This window comes from Triturus cristatus, chromosome 10, assembly GCF_964204655.1.
Source record: "Triturus cristatus chromosome 10, aTriCri1.1, whole genome shotgun sequence".
NCBI classification, from domain to species: Eukaryota; Metazoa; Chordata; class Amphibia; order Caudata; family Salamandridae; genus Triturus; species Triturus cristatus.
In genome coordinates this window covers 478,392,495-478,408,121 of record NC_140593.1, presented here as the reverse complement: position 1 = coordinate 478,408,121, position 15,627 = coordinate 478,392,495, and the positions used below count along the sequence as shown (strand labels likewise).

The window sequence follows — 15,627 nt, the reverse complement described above, 5'->3', positions numbered from 1 at the left end:
TCTTGAGTGGTGTGGGTTCCCAGCCTCCCCCCGCCCCTCTCCCCCCTACCAGAAGGCGAATGCTGGCGGGGTCCCAAACGATCCCACAACTGGCTGTCATCCACATAAAACTGCTGCCAACGTTGGTATTATGGCTCAGAGTGCAGTACAGTCTCAGTTGGTTGTGTAATTCCAGGGAAGATTGCGTTACTAAGCTAGACTTTATCTAGTTGCAGGCGCCATGGGTCATGGAGTTTCTTAATGTCACTGGTGGCAGTACTGTTCTGCACATAGTGTGACGGTACAGTACCACAACAAGTCAGTGCTTCTGGAATCGTCACCAGTATTGCATAGTGGGCAGGATGCCTTCAGCCAGGGACTACTACCATGTTTGACATGTAGCCGGTCCATTCTGTTTTAAGAAAAATGTGATTAGACCACTCAGTGTGGCTGGATTTTTCAGAGATACCTTTTAACTAACTAGACAAATATGCTCAAGAGACATTTATATGAAAAGGAATAGAGGGAAATTAAGTAAAAGGCAGACGTTCTTTAGGGCTGGATGCAGATTGCGCTTGTTCTCTAGAAGAGCTCATGTCATCAATTCAAGAAAGTGCAATACGAAGTGCAGAGAGAGTAGGCTTTGGGTCAGTCCCCTTGAGACATTTATATTTATTAGTTTGTCAGAGTTTGCCACTGCGTGAATGTGCTGTCCATTAAGACCATGGCATTCCATGGAGGGGTACAGTGTCCCATTTGTGTTCCCATTGGGTTTTGGTGAGGGGATTAAGTAGTTCTTTTGTGAACCTGGAGCTAATGTGTACTATTTAATGTTTACTTTGATGACACAATGACATTTTAAGTGCTGATTTGCTGTTTTGTACTTTGGAAGTACTTGCTATCGGATTGATTTTGCCTGGTATAAAATAATGATTTTCACAGCTTGCCCTTGCAAGTTCACTTTGCTGTCATGATAACAAGTTCTTGGATTTAGAGCTCATTGAACCACAAAAGAAAGATGTTCTTGTGCATAGCCCTCTTAAAGATGCAAAATGCGGGCCTGTTGGAACTGGCCCTTTTTGCAGGGTCATCTCCAAACTTTTTGCCTTCCTCTTCTATTTTTTCTGACCTGTTTTTGTTGGTTTTATGACTCTGGGCATTTTACCATTACTGATCAGTGCTAACGTGCACGTACTCTCTCTTGTAAACTTGGTAAGATTGGTCTACACCTGTTTGGCATATATAATTTACCTGTAAGTCCCTTGTACAGTGGTATATTATATACTCAGGGCCTGTAAATTAATTGCTACTAGTGGGCTTGCAGGGCTGCTTGCCCCATCCACCGAAGTAGCCTTTCAAACCTGTCTCAGGCCTCTGCGACAGCAGGGCCTGCGCACACAGTTTACTGCGGCAGCGACGTGGCATGTAAAGTGATTGCCACGTCTGAAACTCCCCTTTACTACATATAAGTGTTGGAATAAAAATGTTTTAGCTGTGTTGTATATGTATTGTACCTCTTAAGTTAGCATTCGCTGCACCAGTTTATGTTTAGCCGCCATTTTGAGCCATGATCACAACTAATTTCTCTCTCTGCCCCTGCTGAAAGCAGCTGCAATAGTTTTCATTTCTCCAAGGTTGAGCCTGGCTGTACTAATGAATACACTGTTTTTATTAGCGCATACCTCTCCCACTAGATAGGCCTGCTCCCACCTTTAGAGGGGCGGGCACAGGCAGAACGACCTTGGCATTAAGATAGCATGTGCCCGGTCTCAGGATCGAAACTCATCCTTCTGTACCTTCTTTGTCCAACTGCTGCCTACTGGAAATTTCCAGTCAGGGCGTGTCTTCATTGGTTCTGAATTGTACAAAATGTATCACCATGCTTGCTGAAGTCAGTCCCTCTGCAGCAATCCCAGGAGGCTGGTCAGACTGGACTCCGCTCGAGTGTACCTTAATAAATACACTTGGTTTGTATTCTCTACTGTCTGACCGACTCTTCATTTGTATGTAAGGCTTGGAGGTGGTCGCGAGTGACCCCGGTGGCCCTAATCGGGTCATTTACTTCATAAGTAACCCCTAAGGTAGGCCTTGCTAGCCCAATGAGCAGGGTGCTGTGCAGGTAAAAGGTAGGACATGTGCCTTAACTGTGTGGCATATCCTGATAGTGACAAACAGCCTATTTGGTTTCTCACTGCTGTGAGGCTGCCCTCTCATAGGTTTGCATTGATGATTCCCTGATATGTGTTTCTGTGGTAATTTCTGATATGAAAGAGGTAGCATGGCCATGTTTGGTATGTTTGGAATAGTAGTAATAAATCCTGCTTATTGGTGAAAACAGATTTGTCAGTACTATTTTAGAAATTCCACTTTTAGAAGTAGGCATTTCTGTGTGCTTGTGACTTTTTGTGCCCTGCCTGGTTGTGTATTCAACAGCTGGTTTAGAGTGACAGGAGAAGGGGATGTGCATTCACTCTAGACAGTCACAAGGTGGGTTGAGGTGTGTCCTGCCTTTCCTGGGTGACTCAGCACTGGGCTGAATAGACCTTGGCTGCATTTAGACTGGTGGGAGGAGTTTCCCCTGCACCTGAATAGGCCTGGTCTGCTTTTAGAGTGGTAGAAAGAGTTGCACCTGCACCTGAATAGGGCTGTGCCTGACTTTCACAATGCTGTCTCCGCCCCCCCTGGAGTGTGACTGGAGCCAGGGCTTGGGATTGAATGGGGGTGTTGTGCACTTCTGAAAGTTGTTTGAAGTGCCGCCAGAATAAAGAGTTTTGGATTATAAGTACAGGGGCTGTGACCCCATGATTTAAGACACTGCGTGGACTTGTAACCAGATGCTGCTGGCTCTACACACTGCACTTTGCCTGAAGGAACTGTTATGCTGCCAGGAGGACTGCCATTGAACTCCCTTGTCTGTTGCACTGACCTGTGCCCTGCTGGGCTACAAGAAGGATGACCTGCTTCCCTACAAGGACTCTTTGTGCTGGCCTGCTGCACCTGTTCCTGCTCGGTGCCCTCAGTGATTTCCCAGGGCTGTGTGTCCTGCTCTGTGTGATTTGAAACAGCACGTGGTGAGCGCTTTGGTCTCTGACAGTTTTGGTGCTGGCACTCCATGTTGCACTGTCTTGGTGCTGCTGCTTTATTGTGGGGCTTTTGGTCCAGCGCTTGCCTTCTGCTTGCTAGGGGAAGCCTCTCTGGGCCGCCAAGACTTGGGATTGAACCCTTCTTCGTGTTGCTGAGGCAACGGGTAGCCCCGAGTAGCGCCGGAGTGGGCGCCCCAGAGTGGCGGCGAGGGCCGTAGCCAGAGCCCACCTGCAGAACCGGCCGGTAGCAATGGGTGAGGCCGGGCCGATTGAAAGCATGGGGCCGTGACAGCTTTTGTTGATGCCGCACCCCCCGCAAGACTGTACCAGAGAGGAGGGGCAGTGAGGAGCGAGGTGGAGCCCTGGTGGTCCAGGATGAACTCTCCTTTCCTTTTTCATTTAGCCACACTCCCCAGTGAGGCGGTGGGGTCACTGCAGTAGAAGGGAGCTCCCGGAAGCAGCGGTCCAATAGAGACCCGGACCTCCACAACTCCCGGTTTGACAGAAGTGACCGCAAGAACCGCAGCCACAGTTCCGGGACCAAGGCGGGCTTCTCTCATTGTGTTCTGGGAGAGGGGCTTCACCTAATCGAAACGCTGTAACCTGGCAGTAGCTGTCTTTCACCCATTCTCCATGTGGGGAGGATCGAGTAAAAGTTCACCTGAGGCAAGGGCGGCCCCGGTCTTTGCGGGACGGCGGCAGTTGCCTTTTCATTCCCTGATACGTGGGGGACCAAGTGAGGTCTCCATGCAGAATTTGGCTTTGTTCATCCACCCCCCCCCCCCCCCCCTCGTGTTGGTGCATACCTTGGGGAGGGGGGGGGCGACTTGGGTGCCATGGTAGGGGCAGCACCGGATCTTGGGAGTAAAGCCAGGGCAAGACCTTGACGGAGGCCCCCGATTACGGAATTGGAAGGAATCCCCAGAAATTATTGCATTTCCTGTTTTAGGCGGGCAGGTAGCCTGGAAGCCTGTCAGGAAGGGAACAGGGTTACCGGATAATCTATAATAAGAGCGCAGGGGCCGCTCTTGGTGTTGTTTATTGTTGTGCATGATAATGTGGATATATTGGGAGAAATTCCTATGTGTTATGCCTCACTCTAACTGCTTCATATTCGTGCCTGATGTGATATGTGTTGTTTTTGCCTTAAAGTATCAGGATAACGATTACTAGTTATGGAAGTGCCACTGAGGTGCACATTAATGGTGTAGGGGGTGTCTTTCATGATGTGTTAGGAAGTGTGTAACATAAAACTATTTACGTTATGCACTAATTGAGAGGGTATGAGAATTGCCTTGTGGCAAATTGAATTTATGATTTATGTGACGCCATGACAAGTGCCCAGTGGCATGGTGAGTTATGTGATTATGGTCTAGGGTGTTTTTATGTATAATACAAAGGATATTTTCATATAACCTTGTGTGGAGTCTCTTTTTGCGGTGTGCCCAGTGTGTCGCTGGTGTGTGTGTGTTGCGCAAACGCTTTACACATTGCCTCTAGGATAAGCCTTACTGCTCTGCCAAGCTACCAAGGGGCGAGTAGGGGTTATCTTGTGTTTGTAACTCCCTTACCCTGACTAGAGTTGTGGGTTCTGCCTGGCTTAGGTACATACCCTAGCCAACCAGAATCCCCATTTCTAACAGGGCCTTTGCAAAAAAGTATCATTATGCAACAGTTTGTGGTGTATTCACTGCTTACAATTCAAACTTCAGCTTCAGACTCCTTTCCACAACACTCTTTCTGAAGGGAAAAGCATAATTCTGCTAATGCATTCTGTTCAGGAAAGTAGGCCTACTGCCAGCTTCTATATTGTTGTAGACAGATTTTTTAGCTTTACCAGTGGAGGCCTGTATACTATAGATTTATACCGATGGGATTAGGATTTTTGGAAGAGCTGTTTTTAATGTCATTGTAAAAATTGACCAGCTTGTATGAGTTACTTTTGATTAGAGTCTAGGATGTCACCATAGAACTATACTTCATAACATGATTCATTAAAGAAAGCATAAAGTAAAGTAGGGAAAGGGATTATATTACAGATTACTCATTGGAATTATCTGAAGGTAAATTGTCATGTCTTACTACGTTGATGAACTCTTTTCACACCAAGCTTGTTAAAATAGCGCTGAATGGATTTCCTCTGCCTTGTGCTATCTGCCATACCTTTCTTGCTGTAGAGTTTATATTATACAATGCATATGTTGAACGTGTTTCCCTTTAAAAAGGTTTCGCTTGACCACTTGATAACATCCTTCAGCTCGATTTTAGTCTTCTGATGCTCAGAGATAACTAGTTTATGTAGGGTGACCAGATTTTTAAACCTAAAAACTGGGACATTTCACAAAAATAGAAGAATCACTACAATGATGTGTTGAGCATAGAATGACGTAAATTACTGCACTCATTAACTTAGAAACACTGACAACGAGACACTAAAGGAACAAATGAAATGTAACTTTTGAACCCAGTATCATGCATGTGAATTAAATTGCTTCCTGATAAGAGTTGCTATCTAGTCCTGCCTTGGAACATATAAAATTGTGCATCACTCTGTTTTCAATAGACCCTCAATGAAAACTGGGACAGGGTAAATTTACTGAAATGTACTGGGACAGCGGGTGAAAAACCAGGACTATTCTTGCAAATCCAGGACTCCTGGTCACCCTAACCTGATGTCTATGTAAAGTGACCTGTGGACATGCATCTATTGCTTTTATATTTTTCAATGATCCTCAGAAAATGTTCTGGAACAAAGGATACAGCTATCTTCAAATCCTAGCTCTGCACTACACCTATCCCAGGAACCTTTGATCAGCCAACCTGCTCCTTATCCAAAAATGCACCATCAGATGAAAGAAATACAGAGGCAGAATTCGTGGAATGCCGCCTTGACAGCATAACAAAAGCACTGACTGTTTTAGAAAGCTCCTGAAAACTGAACTCTCCAAGACAGAGTTTGGGTAAAGACTTGGTAACACGAGGGTAGTGTGTGATAATTGACCACAGATTTGATGTGTTTTCCCCATATTGTATTGTACTCCTGGGAGCATAAGCAACTCAGCATTCAAGTCAGAACAGTATTGCACTCTGACGTAACCATAATGCTGTGGTTCTATGAGCACTACCAAATAAATAAATACAAAACATTTATTCATGTGGCAGACTAACATATGGAACCAAAAACATAAAAGATATAAAATGCATGTGGTGGCTAATACATCAAAATAAAAGAGAAAGGTTACATTAAAATGACAATAGCAATGTATTTAAGGGAAACAACCTTTACAACGCAGGCATTACATCGCACTACCTTTACAACGCAGGCATTACATCGCAACATCCTTTACATCGCATGTCATTACAACGTAGCCATTACATCGCATGTCGCTACAACTCATGTCATTACAACGCATGTCACTACAACGCAGGCATTACATTGCAAGTCATTACAACGTATACCATTACAACGGATAGTACCATTACACTATCCGACACTTACCCTACTGTTGCACTCACCGGAGTTAGAATAGTAATTTTTACCCCTACACTATCCAACCCTTACCCCACTGTTGCACTCACTGGAGTCAGAATAGTAATTTTTACCCCTACACTATCCAACACTTACCCTACTGTTGCACTCACTGGAGTTAGAATAGTAATTTTTACCCCTACACTATCCAACACTTACCCTACTGTTGCACTCAAAGGAGTTAGAATAGTAATTATTACTCCTACACTATCCTACACTTAACTTAGATGCAATTTAATGGTATGCGTTGTATGGTATGCATTGTAATGGTATAATGCGATGTTATGGAATGTGTTGTAAAGGTAGTTTATAAAAATGCGATGTAGTGGCATGCGATGTAAAAGAATGCATTGTAAAGGATGTTGCGATGTAAAAACTGCGTTGTAAAGCCATGTGTTGTAAATGTATGTGTTGTAACATACATTTAAACGTTTAAAGTATCTAGCGGAGCCAATATGCTATTGTAGTCACTTGAATTTAACATACTGTTTTTAAAGTAATGACTAATTCCATAAATATAGCTATATTTACGTGAAATGTATTTTCACAGTGTAAGTTACGCGTGTCCTCAATGCTCTAATTTCAGGAAAGTTGTCAGAGTAATTGTTCCCTTTTAACCAGGATCACTCAATATGGGGTCCTCAAGCACCAGCTCAACATTTCCTTCACAAGCTCCTATCCTCAGTCTGTTTTATTCGTATTCCTTTATCATAAATATTGTTGGATATATTTCAATATTCGGTCCTAGTCACCTCCCCCACCACTATCCATTTTTGAAATCACATGGGGCAGTACTGTGCAACAACTTGGGTTCTTTATGCCTTTTGAATTGCCAAGGTTATAGTTTGTCTAAACCTTGACTGAGTCTATAAATAAAGATCCTTCCATCTACAGAACGATCTTAATCTCCTAAGATAACAGGTATGTACTTCTCACAACCTGTGCTTTTGTTCTCTGATATCATGTCACCCTCATGCAATCAATCCTACAGAGTACATCCCAATAGACTGTGGGTCTGATTTCGATTTTGGCAGGCGGGTTGCTTTATCACAACAAAGACAGATATTTTGTCTACCGAAACATAAATCCAATAATATACTTTGGGATTTATATTTTGGCAGACAGGATATGCATCACCGTTGTGGCAGAGTAACCGTCCTCCAAAATCTAAATGAGACCCTTAATGTTGGACATAATTACTGTAGTTGCTTTCATGACATCCTGACTGGAGTGACATACCAGTCTAGTCTCTTCATACTGTTAGGGTCTGTAGTTGGCAGGGGTTTGCACCCTGACCAAGTAGGGACCCTCATTCTAGTCAGGGTAAGGGAGTCACACAGCTAAGAGAACCCCTGCTTCCCCCCTGGGTAGCTTGGCACGAGCAGTCAAACTTATCTCAGGGACAATGTGTAAAGCTTTTGCACACACAGACAGGAACATAGTGAAAACACTACCAAAGGGAGTCCATACCAGTTTAGACACATTCCCAAGATGTATCTGAATAAAACAAGAGCATAACAACAAAAATCCAACATGCACAAGTCAAAATATCACTTTTGAAAGGTTAAGCAAGTTTAGTCCATAGAAATCAATTGATGCATTCATTTTAGCACAAAGTACCTTAGATAAGTCAAAAATCAAAGATGGTGCTTGGTGCAGGGGAGGTGAGGCACTGGAAAAGCAAAGTGATGCCTCGGGCCTTACTCCACCAGGGATGTGATGCGTCGGTTCCTTACTGGCAGGGAAGGTAATGCCTCGGTTCCTGACTGGTAGGCAGGGGAGGTGATGCATCGATTCCTTACTGGCAGGGGAGGTGATGCATCGGTTCCTTACTGGAACGGGAGGTGATGCGTGGATTTCTGGACACACAGCCTCGGTTCCTTACCACGCAGTGTCTATGAAGAGTCGGCGTTGAGGGTCGATGCATCAAAGATTCAGACACGCTGCGCCGATGCAGGTGCTGCATCGACTTCACAGCCACAAAGCAGGTGCTGTGTCGGAGTGGGTACCATGAACATTGGTGACACGGTGTTAGGGACTCATGCTACAACGATTTTTCCGATGCGAGGGGAAAGTCTTGTTCAAGGCTTCCTGCGGGAACCATGCTTCAGTGCAGGCAGCGGCGATGCATCAAACGTTTGCAGTGGTGCATTGTAAAAACAGGCTCTGGGAATCGATGCATGGATTGTCTCTTTAAGTTCATCAGGTTACACTTACAAGGGCCCAGGACCTGGATTTGGCACCACTTTGTAAGTCAGGACTCTGCAGAAGAGCCCAGGCAACAGTAGGTGAAGTCTTTTGACCCTGAGACTTCTTAATAGGAGGCAAGCACGCACACTCCCTTGGTGAACCTTGAAAGAAGGAAGTAGAAAGCAAATTCCAGTCCTTTTACTCCTAGGACAAAAGCAGCAAGCAGCTGGCCAGCACAACAAAGCAACAGGCAGAGTGGCAGTCCCTCCTCCAGCATCCTTCTCTTCTTTATTGGCAGAATGTCCTCAGTCCAGAGGTGTTCTAATCTTGAGGTGTCAGAGGTCCAATAGTTACACCTCTTTCTGCCTTTGAAGTAAGCAAAAAGTAAGCAAACTTCAAAGGAAAGTCTTTGTAGTGCACAAGACCCTGCCTTCCCCTGACCTGGCTTCAGACAGACTACAGGGGGGTAGAGACAGCTTTGTTTGAAGACCGGCACAGCCCTATTCAGGTGTCAGTGACAACTCCTCCCACCACTCTAGCACAGGAAGGCCCATCAGCCTGCTGATGGTCAATCAGGATATGCAAGGGACACCTCAGGTCCCTTTGTTTGACTGTCTAGAGTGAATGCACAAGACCCCAACTGTCAATCAACCCAGACGTTGATTCTGCAGACAGGCAGAGGTACAGATTGCTTAAGCAAGAAAATGCCCACTTTATAAAAGTGGCATTTTCAAACACGCAATTTAAAATCCAACTTCACCAAACGATGTATTTTTAAATTGTGAGCTCAGAGACCCCAAACTCCACATTTAGATCTGCTCTCAATGACAAATGACACTGAGAAGATATTTTAAGGCAATCCCCATGTTACCATAATGGAGAGATAGTCCTTGCAATAGTGAAAAACGAAATTTGAAGTATTTTACTATTGGAACGTGCAAAACACACCAGTACATGTCCTGCACCCTGTCCCTGGGGCTGCCTTGGGCCTACCTTAGAGGTGACATACATGTAGTAAAAGGGTAGTTTTGGGCCTAGCAAATGGGTGCACTTGCAAGGTCGAAAATTGCCAGGTCAAAATGGGAGTTTAAAACTGCTCTCACAGACACTGCAGTGGCAGGTGTGAGACATGTATGCAGTACTACTCATGGGTTGCACAATCAGTGCTGCCGGTCCACTACTAGCCAAAAGTCATAAAACCAGCAAAAACGAGGTCCAAAAAATACAGGTGGGAGGCAAAAGGTTTGGGGCTAACCCTGCTAAAAGGGCCAGGTCCAACACATCAATATATAATTCCATGGTAATTGCATCCCTGGATGCCTCTAAGAAATCAAAGAACTCAACTATAATTCTTCAAAATATACAGTAGTACCCTTGTACATAGGTAATATTCATTGTATACATCTTGTTTATCACCCTACTTCCACCATAGGATTAGTTTGCTTCCTTCATATGGGGGCATATGTATCAAATGATTTTGTATTCGCAAATGCTGCGATTCGCAAAAAAACAGCGTTTGCGAATACAAAATCGCAAAATGAGATGTATGAGCCATGTTAACATCGCATTATTAAGGAATCGCTAATTTTGCGATTTCTTAATTTTGCGTAAGCATTTAAGGAATCGTGAATTGCGATTCCTTAAATGCTATGTAACACGCACCCAAGTTGTGCGATTTCTCCTTAAGAAATCGCAAATTACCACCAACTTCAAGTTGATGGTAATTTGCGATTTCTTTGAAAAATGCACTTTTTGGCATTTTTCAAAGTGCCATGTGGCACACATACATACCCTTAGGGCATGTATGTCCGCCATATGCGCACACATGCTAATTTCAGGGGTGCATCAGGGTGTCATCATGACACCCTTGCACCTTTGAAATTATTCTCAATTTGCGATTAGCAAATTGCGATTCGCAATTTGAGAATGACTTCCCATTCATTCCTATGGGCCTCCTGGCCCATACGAATTAATGGGAAGGCATTCCTTAATTGTGATTTCGCAATTTGCTAATCGCAATTAAGGAATATTAAGAATTCGCAAAATATGTGCGAATTTTTAAATACATCCTGTTTTGCGATTCTCAAAAAATCGCTATTTGAGATTCGCAAATGGAGATTTTGATACATATGCCCCATGATCCTTCTAAGCACTTTTGTTCAGATTAGATTCACTCAGTCCTCAATTGTGTCTGATTGTTGTACTCCCAAGAGCTGAGTCTGGTAATGGAGGCCCCATCAGATCATCAGTAAGCACACCTATGAAGAAGCTTGACTCTGATACTACCCTGTCATGCACTACATCTTTTCACTTGAGAATGCTCAAAGTTACAGACCGATGCATTAACTCATTCAAAAAAATCACACAAATCCAATTTTACATTTTTGAACTCAAATAACGCATTATATTCATTGGTGTTTTGAAATGAACGATATATAGATCATTGAAATGTTCTCCCACATGGTAATTCTCTTTACCAACATTTGAGCTTAAACATACTCCAGCTTCATTCAAAGGTATCTGTGTTGTCTGAAAAGCTAGCATATTATCCTGCCTTTCTACTTTTTTTAGTCAAATAAAAAGTATAACTGCCTATAATATAAAGTTCTCTTTTAAACTGACACCACAAATTGTGTACGCTTTTTGGCATATGTGTTAATTCTGAAGTTCTCAAAAATAATAGTTATGCTCTATCTTTAGTGGATTTAGTTAGATGACGTAGGCATCCATCGAACATTTTCTAACTTGTTAACGAATAGCATAAAAATTTCATTATGATGGCATGACAGTAATGATATCAGAAATGGATTCGTTCTCAGATAGTACCTTTCAAAAGAGGTCATTCAATCACCAGCTGTTTGTAGTAGAATTTGTATTGTGTTTGTGCACAGTTGTGGTTGTTTACACTCAAACTAATCTGTTTTTAGACCCAAGAAGTTCAGAAAGCAATGGATGAAAGGAGGTTCGATGAGGCTGTCAGACTGCGTGGAAGGTACATTGAATCACAACTCAATACCAACTTCAAAAAATGTTTACTGTTATTTTCTATTGGCAGCATCACTCTGGTAATGATGAGTTTCAGCATGATGAATCCCAAAAGTAAAGACACATAGGTATGCAAAAGAGGTTCAAAATACTAGTAGTACAATTGTAAAATGCATGTGTTGTTTCAGATGAAGGTAAGTGAATGTATCAAGGCACCAATTGGAAAGATAAACATTATAAAACTATCAGGATCAATATTTTTCCCCTGGCTTACCACGTGACGGATTTGTGAAAATAGAAACATTTGTGAACACATATTTGTAGCAAAAGTCTCAACTTTGCAACATGTTAAACTTCTGTGATTGATTTATGGGTATTTTATCTAAAAGTACATGAGACGACATTTCTGTCCCTGAGCAAGGCTTTCTCTCTAGTTAAACAAGTCAAACCAGATTATAATGGGAAGAGACTCATTGACATTAGTAGAGCACTAATCTTCAGGTAGGCTGATTTATAGAAATGGTCTAAATTCTAAACCTCTAAAATGACCATAACCCCATGGGATACTCTTCAGAAAACCATCTACATTGCTTTAGGGGCAATAACAATTGATCATAATACCCCTGCATTGCTGTCTGCGATCTAGATCTTTATAGCTAGAAGAATTTACGTTCTTGTAGCTACTAGCTTGTTAAAAAAAAGTCTGGAAAATTGGCATCATTTAACACTTTGCACCACACATACTTCAGAGTAAAGTTAAAATAATCTGTTGTTAACATTTTACAACATGACCTTTGTCCATAACATATGAATTCAATGATGAAAATTATTTTCTGCTAAAATTCTTAAGAAAAATAATATGAAAATATAGATTGTTTCAGTTAAATTGCACCTTATTTGTTGTTTGAGAGTGTCTTCTACAATGTGTATTTTACCATTTATAAACATAAAAAGATTCCACTGCACAAAAAAATTAAAACTATTTAAACGTTCATTGGGTTTCCGCAATAACTTAAAATTGCATTATTACGTTAAATAATGCATTGTCATTGTGTATATAGAGTGACATATTCGTCAATGACGTCATCAAAACACAGTTGCTACTCTATTATACAAATATTATCAGATCAACTTTGTTACACTTCAACATTTGTGGATAAAATTGCAGAACCTCTTCAGACCCCATCTCCCTCAAGCAAACTCGGTTATGGCAAACCTAACAACATTGACTTCAGTAGCACTACACAGCACAGAGCAACAGCCACTCCTATGAATCTTGTCCCATACTGAATTTGTATTGTTTTGAGGCCACTTGATCTTAAATGTTACTGACAGAAAAGGTGTAGTGGATGTAGGTAGCATTCCCGTTACCAATACCCTCAATGTATACCACATGTATACCCAGTTGCAGACGCAAATAAAGCAATGCATACAAGTGTTGGCACTAGTTATTCCCTCTACAGGAATGTGTGCAATAAAGACATTTATTTCTTATCTCTTTCTTCAGAAATTTTCATTTACATTTGCTTTAAAAATCACCCGTCTTGAGAATGGTATCTTATCATGCTTTACAACTGTGCTGCCTTTCCTGTGATTCACAAATACTTTAAATGCTGCATGGAGATATCTATTACTAGAACAGTAATTTTACCCAAACTCTAAACGTAGGGTCTAAGTGTGAATCCCTCGTCAGCTCGTCTCTCGTCATCTGTAAATGCTGCCAACTTAGCCTTTCCCATATGAGAATCAGAACATTTGTTTCACAAAATGCCCTGTATAGAATCTGACATATTTCCCACATAAGCTTGCTGTGAGTTTTGACTCAGTTCTGACATTGAGAGATTGACCAAAAATAATAAAAACACGTTTTCACAAAGGAGATCTTTAACTAGTCTTGGAAGCTACAACCAAGATACACCGAAGCACACCAGATCGTTGTAACTATTATCCAAAAACATAAAAAGTCAATCTGTAAATAGAAATTATTTTTTTCCTTCACAATGTATATTTGTAATCTCCTTTTTGTTGGATTCTAAAAAGACTCTTAAATTAGGTCCTTCTGTTTATTTCATTTCATAAATAGCAGAGAACGGCAGCAGCCGACGTACGTTTCGCACCCCCGGGCTTTCTCAAGGCTTAAAAAGAATAGTTCCTGATTTATCGTATGATTCAATTTGATGGACTAACTTCCGTATTTGTTTCATCCATGCGAGTATATAAGGTGCAGTATTAATCCAACTGTTAATAAGGTTATTCTCTTAGAAGGCGGCAACAACATGTGTTGTTGCCGGTTACGATAAGCAGAGAATACAACATGACAGAGAGAGGACTTATTAATGTCTAAATTAAGGAACAAGGTGGTTTCGTGAAGCATCCCATGGATAGGAAAGATATGCGCCTTTTGGAACTAGTCTTGGAAGCTTCCATGAGCAGTAAGGAAAACATTGAGAAAAATGTGCATGGGGTGTGTTTGTAACCAACCGAAACAAGCAACCTTTCACTTAATGACATAAACAATTAGAAGGTACAATCTAGTTTTAGATAAAAATATAAACAATTAATAAGCAAAAATCTACCACTGAGCATTTTTCATTTTCAAATATGACATATAGAAGCGTTTACATTGGGGAGACGTATTGGATATCATTAGAAAAGCCCATTCAGGGCAGTATTAAGGTTGTATGTCTATTATTGTTGTACCCACAATTAAAATAATTGTATGCAAGTAGCCTATTTAAGGCAAAATAATGCACTTGGCACTTTAATACTTACATCGATTGATATTAATATGTTTGACATTATTTGTTAGAATTACAGCATGCAAAGATTGTGATGGTTTTAGCCCATTTTGGAAAATGTATTGAGCTATTTAATGTTTGTCAATACGATAGTGTTTGCCTGCATTGCAATAATGAATTATGTGATTGTTTGAATTTGCTGCTATATGAGCCCATACAGGGCAGAATCCTGTTGATTTTCACCGATTTTTTTACAGAGTTATACAGTAAACTGTAAAGCATTATCTTTTATAAAAGGTTTACCACGCCAAGATGGCGATGGTTGCATATCAAATATACCTGTTAGGCCATCATTAATGTTGATGAATTTTACACATGGAATGATGTTAAATTGTGATAGGAAGGCTACAGTGGAAACGCGTTTGTTTGCACAAGTTACATTAAAATGATAAACGTACCCCCGTTAGTGCCGATTCTTTCGTGGGAGGAGGCGGAGCAATGATATATATCTATATATATGTATCCTTTGTTTTCTTTTTTTCATATAAGGTGTAAGAGTGTTGACCAATGTGTGTGTGTGTGTGCGTGTGTGTGTGTGTGCATGTGTGTGTGTGTGTGTGTGTGTGTGTGTGTATATATATATGAATTATATGGACGAAATGCATTGGTAAACACTCCTGCACCTTATATGAAATAAATAAAGGATTGCCTCTGGGAAACGGAGCCATGCTGCTTACTTATATATATATGTGTGTCTGTGTGTGTGTATGTATACATATATATAAATGTATGGCTGTGTGTATGTGAAAATATACCTGTTAGGCCATCATTAATGTTGATGAATTTTACACATGGAATGATGTTAAATTGTGATAGGAAGGCTACAGTGGAAACGCGTTTGTTTGCACAAGTTACATTAAAATGATAAACGTACCCCCGTTAGTGCCGATTCTTTCGTGGGAGGAGACGGAGCAATGATATATATCTATATATATGTATCCTTTGTTTTCTTTTTTTCATATAAGGTGTAAGAGTGTTGACCAATGTGTGTGTGTGTGTGTGTGCGTGTGTGTGTGTGTGCGTGTGTGTGTGTGTGTGTGTGTGTGTGTGTGTGTGTGTGTGT

The 15,627-nt window shown here is 41.6% G+C and overlaps 1 protein-coding gene across 4 annotated transcripts in view; it reads left to right on the top strand.

Moving 5' to 3' along the window:
- Window positions 1-15,627, top strand: part of PFKP (phosphofructokinase, platelet) — a 299,364-nt gene that overhangs the window by 161,896 nt on the left and 121,841 nt on the right. For all 4 annotated transcript variants that reach the window (XM_085631901.1, XM_085631900.1, XM_085631899.1 and 1 more), the window contains exon 11: window positions 11,709-11,773. In XM_085631901.1, coding sequence (XP_085488027.1) covers window positions 11,709-11,773 — 65 coding nt within the window. The remainder of the gene's footprint in view (window positions 1-11,708; window positions 11,774-15,627) is intronic.